The following is a 16,773-nucleotide window of genomic DNA, read 5'->3' as shown; positions in this document are numbered from 1 at the left end:
ATAATCACTATAATTCCTTTATATGTTTCCCATCTTCCCTTTAAAACAGCTAGATTAAAATTTCTTACTGCTAGTTATCGTTTTACCAATATTTTGAAATGCATTTTAAGAGTTTAAACGTTCTCTATTCCGAGGATTTTATTTTAAAAATTCAACAATGCTATCACAGTTGTGATCATGTTAGTATATTCTCATTACATGTTGATCGTTTCTATCCAAGGCCGTGAGACCTGACACTTGCAGTCGGTACTCAAAACTCTACAGAAGGACGTAATAATAATGGCTCAACAGAAAATTAAATGGCGTATTTCACCACTCGAAAACTATGTCTAAGACCTGTAGCAGGGCGGAATTATCCGTGGAATGCGACAAAGATTGCTTGGTTGCGGGAGCGGACAGAAGATGGTGGTATTTTCTCGCAACAAGCGGCGCGATTTTCTTCGGCGGATTACTTATCATCCTGGCTTCAAGGTTGATAATTAGAATATGTAACGCAAAACGGACAAGACTAAACCCGTCGAAAAAGGATTCTAATAAACAGAGGGTCAACCATGGCCCGCATACTTTGGCGGATGTTTCGAAGCGAGGGCTTTATGTCATTTTGAAGGAACAAGCCGGCACGCTTATTACCGCACAGACGTTCAAGGGACGATGTCTGGTAAGTGCTAATTTGTATCTAGCTAAGACAGGAAGTAGACAACTAAAGCTCGTTTTGTTAACAGGAAACGTTTCTATTACCCCCGTAAAGGAAAAAGGAAATTTTTATCGATTGTGAACCCATTTTTATATAGCTCGGCAGATCGCGCCATTAATTTTGTTATTTTGTCCTTTGACCCATCTCGCGTGCGACATATACATTTGTTTCAATGTATTGAAACTGACATCGATCTGTGCATTGAACTGGCTTCGCGTTTTAAGTGTAAGTCCGAATCCAGCAAATTTCAGTTCTTTACTTCCTTAAGCGATTATTTCTCGACAAATAAATGATTTAAAAAACAAACTTGCCATTCACACAATGCTAAGTGAATACTTAACGTGGTCTTGAAATTTGACTGTGATGTTACGTTTGTAAACAACATTGTGCAATGGGGCGTAAAATTCGAAACGTTGGAGTAAAATAATTTCAAATAGTGATGGAATCGACAAATGGAAGTACTTTGCCGTTTTCAGACTTCTTAACCGCTTCTATGCCGAAGGGTATACGTCTTGTTATACGTACTTTTAATTAAGCGAAATTATCATTTCTTTATAACGTGGGAAGGTATTTTTGTGGCAATTTTGTGGCGTGACTGTAATTGACAACTTTGAAGCTGTCGGACATGGTCGCTAACCATTCGCATGTACTTGTCAAAAACAAACAAGTTTTCGTGATCGATCATTCGATAACCTATGAACCTCGAGTCCTACTTCACTAAGAACGAAAGATCTTTTATGACATTTGTACCTAATGGTCCATAATATTTTTTTTGTATTAAACAATCCCAGTCTAAGAAGTTCTATTAAACTCTAGACTGAAAGTTTAAGTACGAAAACAATTTTATATCTTGCTGATCAGCTGGTTTGAGTAGATTTTAATTTTTTATTTCCACATTTCCCTCCTGCCAAGATTCCTGATTTTAAGTTAAAGAAGATTGTGTCCATATTATTTTTTTCTTTAATTATTTTGTTTCACTTGTATATTCACTTATCCATGTTTCCATCAGGGTTTTTTCAACTCTAAAGTTGCAGTGGTTAAATTTCTTAATTCTAAAACTTTACGAGTAGCTATCCTACTGCCATAAAAACATTTATTTGAGATAGAACATTTACCGTATATGATTGTCGACTAACAAAATTTATTACTGCAAATTATTTTGACTGGTTATGATTTGAGTTGCTTGAATTTTAAATAATAGTTATTGAAGTTGTCGCGAAGCAGTAAAAACAAGTTAAGGTTTCAAAACAGGTGTTATCTGTGTTCTACTGCAAGGGGTTTCCTTGACAACCATATCTTTTAATACATTTCTTGCGGCAGTCAAGCCACTGATGACATCATTGTTTATGTCACACATTTAGAAATTTACCAGGTTGAAAACAGATGCCATAACTACTGCGAAAATGCAAAATGTATTTGTGTTAAGTTTGAATGGAAACGATCAAAACATGCTTGAAAAGATGCATTCAAAAATAATTTAATGTGATGTTACCAGACATTTTATAATTGACTTTAATTGGCTCTTTGCCAAGTTACATGTACACTAATAACAAAGGTCTATAAATTGTAGTTTTTTCAAATGATAATATATCTTGCTGAATACCCAACGCATTCCACACATCTATAACAGTTTTGTGTTACTACAAGATGGCACTGGCAGACACTCTATCGTATTTAATTTAATACATGCATACTTAAGTTTTGATAAATTATGCTCAGAGACTGATAATGTTCCTATCAAATCACTAGAGTGGCATAAAACTGCTGTTAGGCATTTGAACTGGCGGTGACACAATTCAATTGAAAAAATTGTCATCGGGAAGCCAATAAAAAGCTTTGTGATTTTCGGAAACTCTCTGCTGCCAAACAGCATGGAACCCTTTAAAATTAACGAAACCTGCTTCTCTTTATAAAGGTTGAATACATCTCAAAAGTTTTCCGACCCTGTTGCCTCGATAGCTTTATTTTTGTGTAGTTCCAGAAAATATCCATACTCACCCATAGAATGGATTGAAAATTCCTGGGGAGGTGGGGGGGTCTCAAAGACCTTAAAATTTTAAGAAATGTATGAAATTTAAATGGAATTTCTAGAGGGGTGGGGGGCTCTTTTAAAAAATCCCTTCCGTGGGGGAGGTATGGATATTATATGGAACTACACATTGCTCATACAAATTCTGGAAAACGATGTTTACATGGCCATGAAGCGACCGTTTCAAATCACATCAATACTGACAAGATGCTTGCAAACACAAACTACGTGACAATTTGTTTTCAATCACATGAAAAGAATTGTGTTGTCGCCAGTTTAAATTCCTAATGGCGGTTTACCACTCATGATTTTGATAGTCAAATGTTCATAATTTCTGCTAAAACTGTTTTACATTTCATGTTATTAGAAACCTTTAGATAGCAGTACAGGTAAAAGATTGAGTTACCGAACGTACAAGCACAACTTTTGATTTTTAATTCAGTTATGTTTCCTGAGTAGAATAAGCAACACAGGGTATGAAATTGGTGTGAAATGTGATATTTGAAAGCATTAAAGCACTAGGATTTAAGACTTTGAAATGTTGCACTCACACGTCTGGTACTCAATCAGGCAGTCCAACTCCAACCTAGACACATTTTTCAATTTAAATTAGGTCTCTTTTATGTTAAGACAGACTGTTTTTCCATGTGCTTTCCTTACATGTAATGTGTGGTTCCAGAAAATGTCCATACTCCCCCACAAAAGGGATTGAAAACTCCTGGGGGATGGGAGGGGTGTCAAAGGCCAAAAACTTTAAAGAAATTTATGAAGCTTAATTGGAATTTCCAGAGGGGTGGAGGGCTCCCTTCTGTGGGGTAGGTATGGATAATTTATGGAACTACACAGAAAATTAAGCAACATTTCTGATGCAAAATCGCACCCGTCTGCTTCCCCCCCCCCCCCCAAAGACATACCTGCCAACCCCCAGAGTACAAAAATCTGGAGATGTCTAGAAATCTTTGCATTTAAGACAATGTATGAATAGTTTACGAAAATCAGACTGGGAGATTTGATAAAGAGTTGGCAGGTATGCCCAAAGAGGTCATCAATCAGAATAAATAGATAAAAAAAATTAAATTGTAATATTATTTCTAATGGAGTTAAAGTTGCAAAAAATTGCATAACACGGCAAGGGCAGGCCGGATGTCATTAAGGGCCGTAATCCGTAACACATGTTACATATGGCTGAGCTCACTAAATATTATGGGTGAAAAAATGATTGGTGTTTAATGTTACACTTGAATATAGAGCCCCCCTTTTAGGAGAGGGGGGAAAAAAAAAAAAAATAGAAAGAGAGGGAGAGAAAATAGGAGAAAAAAAAGAAAGAAGGGAAAATAAAAGAAAAAGGGATTTAATTAGAAAAAAAGGGGAATTCGAAATAACCGAGTTCAAATTAGCGAGGTTCAATTGTAAATGAAATGCTACAGGTGATTACTTCAATGTTATAGCTGCTTAAAAGCCTTATGACAGCCCTGAATGTGTATATCACAAGTTCAGTTATAATTGCCCCTGCAGTTACATTAATATTTTGTATGAAAGAAACAATGCTTTATGTGTTGTATTAAGTGACATATTCACAGCTTTTCACAAAAACTTTGCACCAAACAATTTTTATTTCATTTTTTTTTTTTTTGTGAAAAAATTTTTTTTAAAAAATTTGGGGAAAAAAAATTAAAAAAAAAAAGGGGGAAAAAAAAAAAAGGGAGGGGGGGGGCCGGGCAAAAAAAAAAAATAAAAAAAAAAAAAAAAAAAAAAAAAAATTAAAAATTTAATTTTAATTTTTAATTTTTATTTCATGACTGTCAAAGCAGTACAGCAGCTGCGAAAAGCCATTTCTCTTGCCCAAATCCTTTCCCAACCTACTTTTTCCCAAATCCTTGTCCCATTCCCAAATATTTGTTTGTGATTCCCATCCTGGTGAACCAAATCCTATTCCCAGTAAAATATTGGCAAATCAAAGTTTCCACTTTACCCCTTCAGGCCACCTCTATAATTTGTGGACCAAAACTGGCCTCATCCTGGATGTAAAATCAGTGGCAGATCCAGACCTTCAGCTAAGTGGGGAGCCCAATCATCCAGACCTTGGAAAAAAGGGGGCCCCGCTCTTGAAAATAATTTTTCTCAGACTTTCGGACCTCAATTTGGCCTAGATCCGCTACTGAAAATTCTGTGAAACTCACCACTGACATAAAATAACAAACAGGCAAAAATATATTATAGCAAAAAATCTCAAAACAATATACAGCAGGAAAACAATAGCTGGCAAAGAGCAATTTTACATTTTTTACACCAAGGTAAACCCCAAAACTGTGACCCTATCCCAGGCCCATACTTAACTCGTGCCACCCCCCCCCCCCCCCCCCCCTCCCCTTCTCCCCTGAGGCTGGGAAGTTATCTACACTGATTTTGGCTATAGTGTTTACCTCCTTGACTTTTGTACATAGTACAACCTTCAGTGTTGTGCACCTTAAGATTATTGAGGAAGGTTCTGAATAAAATCAAGTACAGTACAACCCTGTTCATTGGTCCATACACGGATCCAGAGTTTCAGACTTCTGGTCGAAATTCAAAAGAAAAGTGAGCACTCATTAAGTCAGGCTATTGTGTTTTGCGATGTTTAACAATGGTCTGACTTAATGAGGGCTCACTTTTCTATTAAATTTGGACAGGAAGTCTGAAACTCTGGATCCGTGTATTTGGTTGCACCGTTTCTTACATCCAACAACCCTTGAATTTGTGCAGTTTCGGCGCCATTTTAAATTACCCGCGCGCCTTGCTTCATGGGGTTTTCTCACCATGTGACAGTTCTCTGGGTTTTCATTGGTTGCTGTTTGATCGACCTTGACTGACCTACACCTTGTCCTCCCAGCATGGATGGCGAGCCGATGGCGAGCATTTCGAGAATTTGCATTGTGCATTTGCTTTTCTATTTGCTTGTTTTCCAATGTAAATCTTTGTTTTCTTGATTCTAAACATGCTAAGTTGGCTCTAAGAAAGAAAGAGAAGATGCCTTTCTCTGTGTGAGCATTTTCACACTTGTCAAAATCTGTTGGAAACAAGAAAGATCCTTTTTTTGAAGTTTGATAATTCGATCGAGTCTGAAGAATCTTGTGCGCTGTTGTAAAATATGGCTTCTGTGCGAGGATACTTCCTGTGGAATTTCAATGTCAATGCAAAAGAAGCATTAAGTTGGAAGTTAACAAGTAAGCTGACATGTTTGCATGCTTTGTTTTTGTGGTGCTGCTCAATTCTAAGTGTACATGAAGCTAAAATTAATTGTCGGCAACATTTAAGCTAATGTATTAAATACATCCATTTTTTGAATTACTTTAAAATCAAACTCGAGCTGCTTATACAAAGTAAGCTTAAGTAAACTTAAATAGCTTCACTTTTGTGACATTTTGGCTTCGATAACCTCCTTCGATTTTTTCCTGATATTTTGGGAAATACGTATTTTGTGGTACATGGATGAATAATTATTGATGTCATCACTTGTCACGCAATTTGAAGGAAATTAAGCTTATAGTTTAAAATATTTATCATTTGGCAGTTTGTTTATATGTGAATCAATTCCTTCAATAGCTGAATGAATAAGGCCAATCACCATGTAAGAGAATAAACATCGAGATAGATTGTAAATAAAATAATTGCTTCATCTATATAAACATCCTTGCATTTTATTTTTGTCACAAAATAATCTATTATGTTCCTGGGTGCATTTTATGAGGATAATTTTTGAAAGAAAGATTTATTTAATAATTCATTAATTGGTTAGAAAGGTTATAATTTGTTGTTTTTATTTTGTCTTTAGGTTGTACTGTCGTTTCTTCTTAGCATCTTCTATGTCATACTGTACGTTGTGGAATCAAGTTAGTAAGTATCATGAACGTACACGTTAGCCTCTTTTGCAGAAGTTCTTTGCCAGGGTTGTCATGAGTGTCTCCTCCACGAACGTCTGCTTAACCAAGCTACCACTTCCGAATTGGTGGGGAGGGGGGGGGGGGGGTACTCAGGTATGTTTTGGGTGGGCACAGTGTATGTGCCGCCCATGTCTCCAAAAAAGCACCCCTGTTTAAGAAGGAATTTGCATTGAAAATGATACCCCGATCTAGAAACAGGTCAATTTTTTAGCACCCTGTTTTGGTTGTTGATAATTTGAAACTTTCGTGCATGTGAGATATCATACCTCATTCTAGAAATCGTCTCTAAAATGGATACCCCCTGCTAGAACAAGAGCCCAAAATCACGACCCTCTTAGGCGGCACATACCTGTCAATCAAATATTCAATTCAAGAGTGGAATATTGAAGCAAACTAAGAATGAAATCAAATATCCATGAATGAATTCATTAATTATTCACCCTTGATAGAGATGCTGTCAAGAGCTGTTTTGACTCAACTGTAATAGGGATGGGAAAATCTCATTTTGGTCTGAAACAGGGTGAAGATTTTAGGAAGTGTGCCTCACAACCCCATCCAAATTTTCGGAGGGTTTCTTGCTTGGATGAGTGATGTGATGTTGATGTGCTGGGAAGCGGGCGTGTTTAAAACACGAAATGGCGAAAGACGATGATACTGAAGATAGCCAAAGATACGAAACGTTCTACTGATTTTCTATGTTGCCGATTTCCTTGTGTTAAGTCCCGAAATAGAAACTGCAATCACAATTCTCCGTCACGTAGACCCGTCAGAACATATGGGTATTTGATTCAGTCTCTCCCTGTTAACAGGGCGCTGGATCCTGGGACACTTGTCGGTCGGCGCCAGTCTTAGAATCGAATGAGTTTATCTCGGCCACGGTCTCGGCTAGAAGTATGCTGGCTCCAGCATTCACAAGAAGTGGATAACAAACCGAACCTACTTCGCGATAATATACACGATCGTGGCTTCTTTGTACAGAAACGGAGTAACGTTCGGTCATTCTCCTTCGTACATGTAGCTCTGTAGTGCAGTGCAGATACTGATGGCAACTTGGCAAGTACTAAATGAAAAAAATCCTGGTTGCTGCGACTTCAGATCGTGGCGTTGTGATAAGTGAAAAGTATTCATTATATCCTAGGCAGAGGAAATGTTCCCTTGAAAAAGTCTGTGTAAAAAACTGCCGAAGTTCAAAGGGAAACCAAATATATTATTTACGTGTATTTATCTTATCATTTTGCAATCTCATTTCACCATTTCGGCATTTCCCGTTTCGCCATTTCCCATTCTCATTTCGCCATTTCGTGTTTTAAACACGCCCCTGGGAAGCATATGTGTTGGTGCTTTTTCAGTTTTCTGTACATTAATATTGATTTCTGTGGAAGTTAAAATTTGTACGAGAGAGCTGAAATTTCGAATCAGAAGCTAGATCTTATGGCTTTTTTCCCTAAAAACCTGATGCATGAATGCATGCATACAGCTTAACATGCACCGATGGCAATCCTTTGCAGAGTATTTTATTAGTTTATTAATGAATTGTTTTTCAGCCCGGTTGAACACTGTCTAGACATGGGCTCACAAAGATTGTGGATATTTGACATTGGTTTTAATCTCTTTTTTTTGGTGCACTTTTTGCTTCGGGTAAGTGCATTTTTTTTAAAATTTACTTTTAATTTATTTGAATGTGTGTTTTAAAGTAACTGGCATTTGTTATTGCGTTGTTTCAGAAAAAACTTATATGCATACCGACCCTATGGAAGGCCACTGGAAATTTTGATGTGGTCTCAAAAGCCAAATTTTTTAAGAGAAAGCTAAATTGAATTTTTAAGAATGATGGGGTGGGGGGGGGGGGGAGATCCAAACTAAAAATTTACTGTGGGAGAGGTACTGATATTTCGATTTCGTTAATATAATTCTCAAAATTTGCATTTGAATAGCTTGCAAATTTTTGCAAAGTAACACATTAAATTCAGCTGCAATTTCTTAGAAGAGCTATCTATTTATTCCTTTAGTATAGGTAATCACATGATTTTGAGTGCAATTTGGGATAAATAAGCATGAGTCAACTTTTCAAAGACTAACAAAATTTCTAGTCTTTGAAAAAATTTACGAGTGCTTATTTATCCCAAATTGCACGATAAAAATCATGAATGTGATTACATATAAATAATATTCATGAAAAAATTGCGAGAAAATAACAAGCGCAAATCTCGCACAAAAAAATATTTATTCAAACTCGGCAAAGATCATCACACATTCATTCGAAACAAGGTTAAAGCCCAAAGAAGGTACAGGCCCAGTTTCTCAATGTTTTAAAAAGTCTTTTAGCTGAAAAATCTGGCTAAACAGTTCAACAAATTTTCTCAATACAAGATTCTGGGTTTTACCTCTTCCAGAGATTATCTTCTGCTTTTACTTGTTGAACTTTGCTTAAACGCTTTCAACTTGACCTCCAGCCAAGTGAAGCTGTTTCGCTTTTCTTTTCAATTCCTTGGACGAAACAAGTTCTGTCCTGTACAATTCTTTAAGTATAGTTTCTTTCAAGCAATGTAGTCATTACTTTGAGACTATTGGGTCCATAATCTTTGCCAATGTGTTTGTTTTTTAATTCGGTGAATTCGGCGTAAATAAATTCGCACAAACAAAGCGTGAGTCTTAGTCGGGTTGTAGTTTCGATTTCATTGGCAATTTCCTTCTTAAGAAACCAGTTATTCCAAAACGAGAACCAAAAACCAGTGCTTTTCAGTGCTATGGTATTTAGAGCTGTCTTCTGGTCCTCTACTGTGCTCAAAACGACAGCCATTTTTTTCACTTGTATCTCGAAGCAGATCCAAACTTCCCGCCATTTAGATCGCGTGGAAGCGTTTGATTGGCCCTCTGTGGGTGCTTTTGTTTATAAACCAATCAGAATGCTCTGTTTATTTCCCTTTTTGCACCAAATTTCCTTTTTTCTGCACTATATTTCCTCATTTCTGCATCTAATTTTCTAAAAACTGCATTTCTCTAAGCCAATCAGATTTGATAACTTTTTTCATGTATATTATTAGTATGATAATAGTATAGGATGAATAAAGTTTTGAAGATAAAAAATAAATTTTTTTTGCAGAGCCTTAAATTTAAATTTTTTTTACCAAGGCAAGTGCTCTGGTTTGCTTTTTATTAGCTACGGACGGAAAATTAGAAATTATGATTGTGTAGATCAGACAAGTTGTTTTTTTTTGTTTTTTTTTTTTCCTTTAAAAATTTTTTTTTATTTTTTTTTTTTATTCTTTTTTTTATTTTATTACTAATTTTTTTATCTAACTTCTTGCTTTTATCGTTTTTACCTTTTAACCTAAAAAAAAAAAAATAAACGCAATAAGAACCTTTATTATTATTATTATTATTATTATTATTATTATTATTATCTCAACTGTGGTGTCTGTAATCTTTTCTTTGAATAAGACTGAGCCTGTTTTTACTCTTGTATTACTGTCTCTCCAAATAGCTGCAGCTGTACCAGGTTTTAGTATGAAAACAGCAATGGTTGTGTATGTGTATAATTTTTTTTATAAAACAGGAGTGTTTTAATAGTTTCTTGCAGCAAATGATAAGCTGATGTTTTGGCTTGAGACTTTGACCCTGGTTGACCTCTTGACCATCCCTGAAGCTTTTGTGTCTGTAGTCTTACAACAGAACTGGCTAGGTAAATAAATAGTATAAATAAATAATAATAAAAAAATTACATACAGTAAACACCCACGTGTAAGAACCTAGTGGTTTAAGAACCTGCTGGCAGAAATTTGCCATTTTAATACCCCAAAATATAAGTCAACCTGTTTAGCCAAGCAAAATTAATTTCAGCAGGTTCTTATATGTGGGTTATAGAAAATTGTTATGAACATTATTTTTTAACAGAACATCCCAAACTGTATTTACAAATAAAGAAAAGAAAGATTCACATAGACTGTAATTGTCTTCTTTGGACCTAGCATGAGGCTTGAAGCAATACAGTTATGAATAAATGCTGCATAATGAAGGACCAAACCCATTTTTTTTCTTCTCATACAATCAAAAACTATGGCTCTTCCTTAGAAATTAAGAACCTTATTAAGAACCTACTTACCGGTAGCCTAAATTACCAATAACTACCCCCAAATACAAGAACCTATTTTGCCAAACTTAGAAAATTGTAGGTTCTTACGTGTACGCGGGTGTTTACTGTAGCCCCTATCTGAAAATTTTGCTGAAGGCACTTCACAATAATGTAAATAATTTATAAGAAAAACACTACTGAAAGTACAATAATAAGCTAAGGCAACTAAAATTTTTTTAATGCTGGTAATTATTATTTAATTTTGTGATCTCACTATAAAATGTCAATGAAACCAGAAAGAAATGAAACCACAGGGAATTTGAAAAAGAAAGCCAGGCAGAGGCAAAAGGCTCTCACTAGTGTCAAAGAGGATAATGAGGCTTCTAGGAGGAAAGATTGCATGCCGAGCCAAACATTTGTATATACTCTACATGTAATTGAGTGAAATTGACAGGATAAATTTTAATTTGTCTTACGATGTTCAGTGGCTGACTAAAGTCAACGGCTCTGGATGATGCCCCTGAATTATTTTCCATGACATTTTTGGCATCATTTAACCTTCAGTCACATGCTTTAGCTATTTATTTAAGCACAAAACGTTACTGTGATCTAAAGATCTGGCGGCATCTTGTTTTGCATAAAATCCAGGCCATTTGTGAATTGTCGGCCAGCCAGTCCAAGATGGCTCCCAAATGCTGAAATGGGCTGCACAGCATCACAACCCTCCAAGTTAAGACCATTTTAGTCGCCATGGCGACTAAAATTTTGGAGCTGGCGACTAAATTTGAACCAAGGTCGCCAGCCTGGTGACTAAAATTGAGAGGAAGGATTGAAAGCATCAGCTTAATTTGGTGACTAAAATTTTTCACTGGCAACCAAAACTTGAGTACTTGGTGGCCAAATGGTCACTTAGGAAAAATTAAAATAAACTTGGAGGGTTGCATCAGTGTTACCCGTGGGACTGATTTCGGGACAAACAACACAATCAGTATGTGTTCTCCTTCGTCGAACAGAATAATTTAGCATCTTTCACTTTAACATAACTTGCCCCTAAACATCGTCCACAGCAACCCCTAAGTAATTACTCTTGATCTGTAGTTAACAAAGACTCCCCCTTAAATGTGACTATCAAAATTAAACAAAGTATCATAGTTTCAGCTCCAGTGATGTCTCAACTTTTTTTTTTTACATCTGTTGATTTTCAGGTTTAAGGTTCCTTCGTGCCATGCAGTTTATAAGGCTTGCAGATATTCTTCAATATTTGGGACTTATACGCTCCAGGTAAATAGTACTTTATAAACAGTACCCATTAGGCAGGCGCTCGTTTGGTTTTATAGCATGCTATTGCATATGTATATAATATAGAGATGATATTACGTGGTTGCGCGGAGATATGAAATTTATCTTCGAGTGTTCAAATCGATATCTCACGAGTGAGCGCAGCGAACGAGTGGGATATCGATTTGAACACTCAAAGATAAATTTCATATCTCTGTTGTGGTTTAATTTTATCTTTGGTTTAAAATTTTTCAAACCAGTTTGATTTTGATTTTCATTGTCTTATGTTCATTAACATAATCTCAAACAAAGGGAAATCAAAATCAAACTGGTTTGAAAAATTTTAAACCAAAAAAAAATTAAACCACAACATCTCCAAGCAACCATGTAATATTCTGTTTATTATATAAACCTACTAATTACGATGTTTTTGACGATTTTCCAAAGATTGCCGACCATTTTCCGAAGATTTCCGAAGATTTGCAAAATGTCGTCCAAAGGTCGTACGAATGTTTCCGAACATTTTCCGAACTTTTCTGAAAATTTCCGAAGATTGCCGAAGATTGCCGAGGAAGATCCGAAGATGTTTCGACTTAATATCGATTTACTTTGGCTCATTCATCATTGAAACAAGGCAAACTTGTCAGGAAATGTTCAGAAATCAATATCTTCAGATGTGAAAATAACATGTTATTTTCACGTGTGAAGATCTGATTTTTTCGTGCAAAAGATTTCCTGGTATTTTACTGATCAATGTTTATATAATAAATGTAATTATTACGGTAAATATTTGGTTTACAAATTCTTAAACCTGCTTGATTTTTATTTTCCATTGTCTTATATTGAGAACTACTATTAAAGCTAATGATTAATTTACTCCTGTTCATGTTCTTTTCTTTTTGATAATTTTCAGTGGCGTCATCACACTAACTGTTATGATTGGAAACTTAAGTGCTTTGTTGCTTACATCTGGAGGAATTCTTCATTTGGTATGTCTGGACTAACTCTTATGCAATTATTAATTCTGAGTTTTTAAAAGGTAATTTCTTTCAATTGATAAAAAATTACATTGCTTCTGAATAAGAAAATGGCACAAGCATTACCAGAGCTTTATACGGTTACTGAACTGAACAGGTTTACAAGTGCTTTCTGCAAAACCATTCTCACAGGCATGTAATTTTAGGAAAATGCATAGTAAACCTTTATGTCATTTTAAAGCATATAGAACCAAGAAGGACATGGAAACATTTTAGCCTGAGAAATCAAAATAATTATTTACATTTAATAAGCTTCCATTACAAGTCATGAAGTTAAGTGCAACCGTATGATACAAATATTAACTTCGTAATATTCAGCAGATGTTTGTCTTTCAAAGTGTGTCAGAGGTTCTTTCTAAAGATCTGGTTTTAAAATAAAATGATTTTAAATTAAAGTTTGCTAACACACTCTTCTTATCAAGTAAAATAAAAAAAATTAATTTGTAAGTGCCATAATTTAATTCGTAAGTTCGACGAACTTAATCGTTATTAAAATATAGATTTCCTACAATAACCCTTTCATTGCAACAATGCCAATGGAATGCAGTGTTGCATCAAAGTGGGATTAAGCCTTTAAGTTTGTAAAGTGACTTTACAGCCAGTCTGAATGCATGCCTTTTCTTATTTTTTTCCAGGTGGAAAATACTGGCGATCCCTGGAGTTTCACGAATGGCCAGAAGCTGAATTATTTTGAATGTCTTTACTTTCTTGTGGTATGTTGAGTAAAACCAGTCAATCTGTCAGTTAAAGAAGCAGCGTCACCCAGATTTAGTGCTACTTGAAAACTCAGTGATTATGAAGGTGTTGGTATTAATATTTGGAGATTCTTAAAAGAAGGCCCTGCCTTCTTAAAACGCTTTGTTCATATTACAGTGTATGCACTTGTCATGATTTTGAGCGTTACTTTACTTGACTGGAAACCCTGATTTAGAACAACAACAACAACAACAAAATTTTGCCAAATTAAATAGAAAGCCAAGGATGAAATAATTTCGATTTAAAACATACAACTTTGAACAAGACTTTTGCTTTGGAATACAAGCGATATCCAGGGAAGAAAGAATTCGCTTGCATGGCCGACATGTCAAACGTCACATTATCTGTTTTCAACATTTAGTGCTACTTGAAAACTCAATAAAGGTGTTGTATTAATATTTGGAGATCCTTAAAAGAAGGCCTTGCCTTCTTAAAACGCTTCGTTCATATTACAGTGTATGCACTTGTCATGATTTTGAGCGTTACTTTACTTGACTGGAAACCCTGATTTAGAACAACAACAACAACAACAAAATTTTGCCAAATTAAATAGAAAGCCACGGACGAAATAATTTGATTTAAAACATACAACTTTAAACAAGACTTTTGCTTTGGAATACAAGCGATATTCAGGGAAGAAAGAATTCGCTTGCATGGCCGACATGTCAAACGTCACATTATCTGTTTTCAACATTTAGTGCTACTTGAAAACTCAATAAAGGTGTTGTATTAATATTTGGAGATCCTTAAAAGAAGGCCTTGCCTTCTTAAAACGCTTTCTACATTATTACAGTGTATGCACTTGTCATAAAAATCGTTAAAAAGTGGTTTGGCTATGGCTGGATAGGAAAGAAGTGGCCTTAAAAAACCATGATTAACTTGTAAACAAACAAAGAGAAAACAAACAAACAGCTGGCATGTTACAGATCTGAAAAAAGTAAAGGTTCAGTGGTAACAGTTAAATTTTAATTTGGGATAGCATATGTAACAAGTATTCGAAAGTATGCTTGTTGAACCGATCAAATATAATTTCTTTGGCCGCTCTGGGTTCAGACGAAATTTACTGCCAGAAAGCCGCGCAAAGATCAATCGATAAATTTCGAGCGTTACTTTACTTGACTGGAAACCCTGATTTAGAACAAGAACAACAACAACAACAACATTTTGCCAAATTAAATAGAAAGCCACGGACAAAATAATTTCGATTTAAAACATACAACTTTGAACAAGACTTTTGTTTTGGAATACAAGCAATATTCAGGGAAGAAAGAATTCGCTTGCATGGCCGACATGTCAAACGTCACATTATCTGTTTTCAACAACAGATAATCTTTGCTTACTAGGCAATGTTCGCTCATTTAGATACATGTATGGTTAACAATGAGTAATTAAAATCTTGAGAGAAGTTAGAGCCGTGAACTTGCAGTTTTTTCAAGCATCTTGCGAGACGAGAGAGACGAGACTCTCGTCTCGCGAGAGGGTGGTAACTTACTTTTGAGCAGTCTCAGAAAATGTAAGGAACTATGATGAGCATGGACCCTTATGATATAAAAAAACTGCTCCAAAAATAGTTTTTATGGCTTAATTAACTTTAGTACATGGTGAATTTTTTTATTGTCAGTATTTATTTATTTATTTATTTATTGGATAACTGTTGATTGACAGGTAACCATGTCTACAGTGGGTTTTGGGGATATATCTGCCATAACAGTTTTTGGAAGAGTCTTTATGATGATGTTTATCTCCATTGGTCTGGTATGTGAAGTCTTAAATTTATTTGGTTGTGGGTTGGTTTGGCTGTGGTGCTGGATCAAGATTGAAATTTTAAGGGCACTTTCTATTTGTCAAAACAGAATCTGTTGAACATTAGACAGATTTGTTCTTGTCAAATTACCCTTAAATTACCAGAAGCGGCAATAACATAACACAAAGACTGCTCGTTTTGTTTATTCATCATACCATAAAAACGCCAAGGCTGTGCCAAGTCACTTTAGTTCGTTTTAAATACCCAAAAAAATCCCCTATCTAAATCAAGTCACCCAAAAATTATATAATATTTGCCAAATTTTCCAACCCAAAAAAATCCCAGAATCGAAAAATTTCAAACCCAAAAAAATCCTTCGATCATCCCCGTCAGTAACAAGCCGGAGTACTCCCCCCTCTGGGACTGGGGTTGGATGGGTTTTGTGAATAGATGTTTAGTCATCATCGTCGTCATCATCATCATTATTAACTGGCTAATTCAGTCATGTACCTATTAGAGTAGTCTTTTTAAATGCAGTTCTAATATTTTATCATGCTTCATGTATTTTGCATTCGGCACTCACAGACTCACATGTAAGAGAAAATTATAATTGCGATAGCATAATGGCCTGTGGGTTTGAGGGTAAAAAAGGGATCCTCCTTGGAATTTAAAAGAAACACACCACTTGTTAAAGGTAGAATACATGTACATCACAGTTTTCTTAGCTTGTGTAAAGCTTGAGGGAAAATTTTTAATAGAAAAATTATAAGATAATTTGCAATCAGACTCAATCAGAGCAAAATTGTTTAATGTTTAATTTCCTACTTGTCACCTTATCTGCATAATAATTATTGTATGCGTATTTATATGTAAAAACTAACCCCAAATGATGTTTCGACATCAGTGACGATGTCGAAACTTCATAAATTACTTTCGCCGATTTTTCTATTGACAATTGTAATCATCTTATTATTAATTCTTCTGCGACTTTGATTGTTCTTTAGGGAATGTTTGCTACGTACATTCCAGCTATCTTGGAATATTTAAGTTCTCATACAATTTACCACGGATCATACAAGTTACCAGAAGGAAGAAAGTAAGAACCCTAAAATATTCCAAAATAATTATGTCAATTAGTGCTGTTATTATGTTCATGTACGAGTCTTACAAATGTGTGAATCATGCAAAGCTTGCGAGGCAAGGCAGCGAGGCATGCGGGGGTGAGGCATACAAGGCGAGGCTG

General features: G+C 35.4%; 1 protein-coding gene across 11 annotated transcripts in view; it reads left to right on the top strand.

Moving 5' to 3' along the window:
• Window positions 1–250: 250 nt before the first annotated feature.
• The window catches only part of LOC144666015 (calcium-activated potassium channel subunit alpha-1-like), a 47,810-nt gene continuing 31,287 nt past the window's right edge, over window positions 251–16,773 (top strand). For 10 of the 11 annotated variants that reach the window (XM_078527364.1, XM_078527362.1, XM_078527360.1 and 7 more), the window contains exons 1-9: window positions 251–658; window positions 6,535–6,596; window positions 8,188–8,281; window positions 10,214–10,325; window positions 11,921–11,996; window positions 12,907–12,982; window positions 13,666–13,743; window positions 15,452–15,541; window positions 16,535–16,626. In XM_078527364.1, the coding sequence (XP_078383490.1) occupies window positions 326–658; window positions 6,535–6,596; window positions 8,188–8,281; window positions 10,214–10,325; window positions 11,921–11,996; window positions 12,907–12,982; window positions 13,666–13,743; window positions 15,452–15,541; window positions 16,535–16,626 (1,013 nt within the window). In that variant the 5' untranslated portion in view covers window positions 251–325. Of the gene's footprint in view, window positions 659–5,628; window positions 5,927–6,534; window positions 6,597–8,187; window positions 8,282–10,213; window positions 10,326–11,920; window positions 11,997–12,906; window positions 12,983–13,665; window positions 13,744–15,451; window positions 15,542–16,534; window positions 16,627–16,773 lie in introns of those variants that run through there. The other variant, XM_078527365.1, reaches the window with a different exon arrangement.

This window comes from Oculina patagonica, chromosome 9 (assembly GCF_052425735.1).
Source record: "Oculina patagonica isolate OP01 chromosome 9, crgOcupat, whole genome shotgun sequence".
Classification (NCBI taxonomy): Eukaryota; Metazoa; Cnidaria; class Anthozoa; order Scleractinia; family Oculinidae; genus Oculina; species Oculina patagonica.
This window is presented reverse-complemented; position numbering and strand designations above follow the sequence as displayed.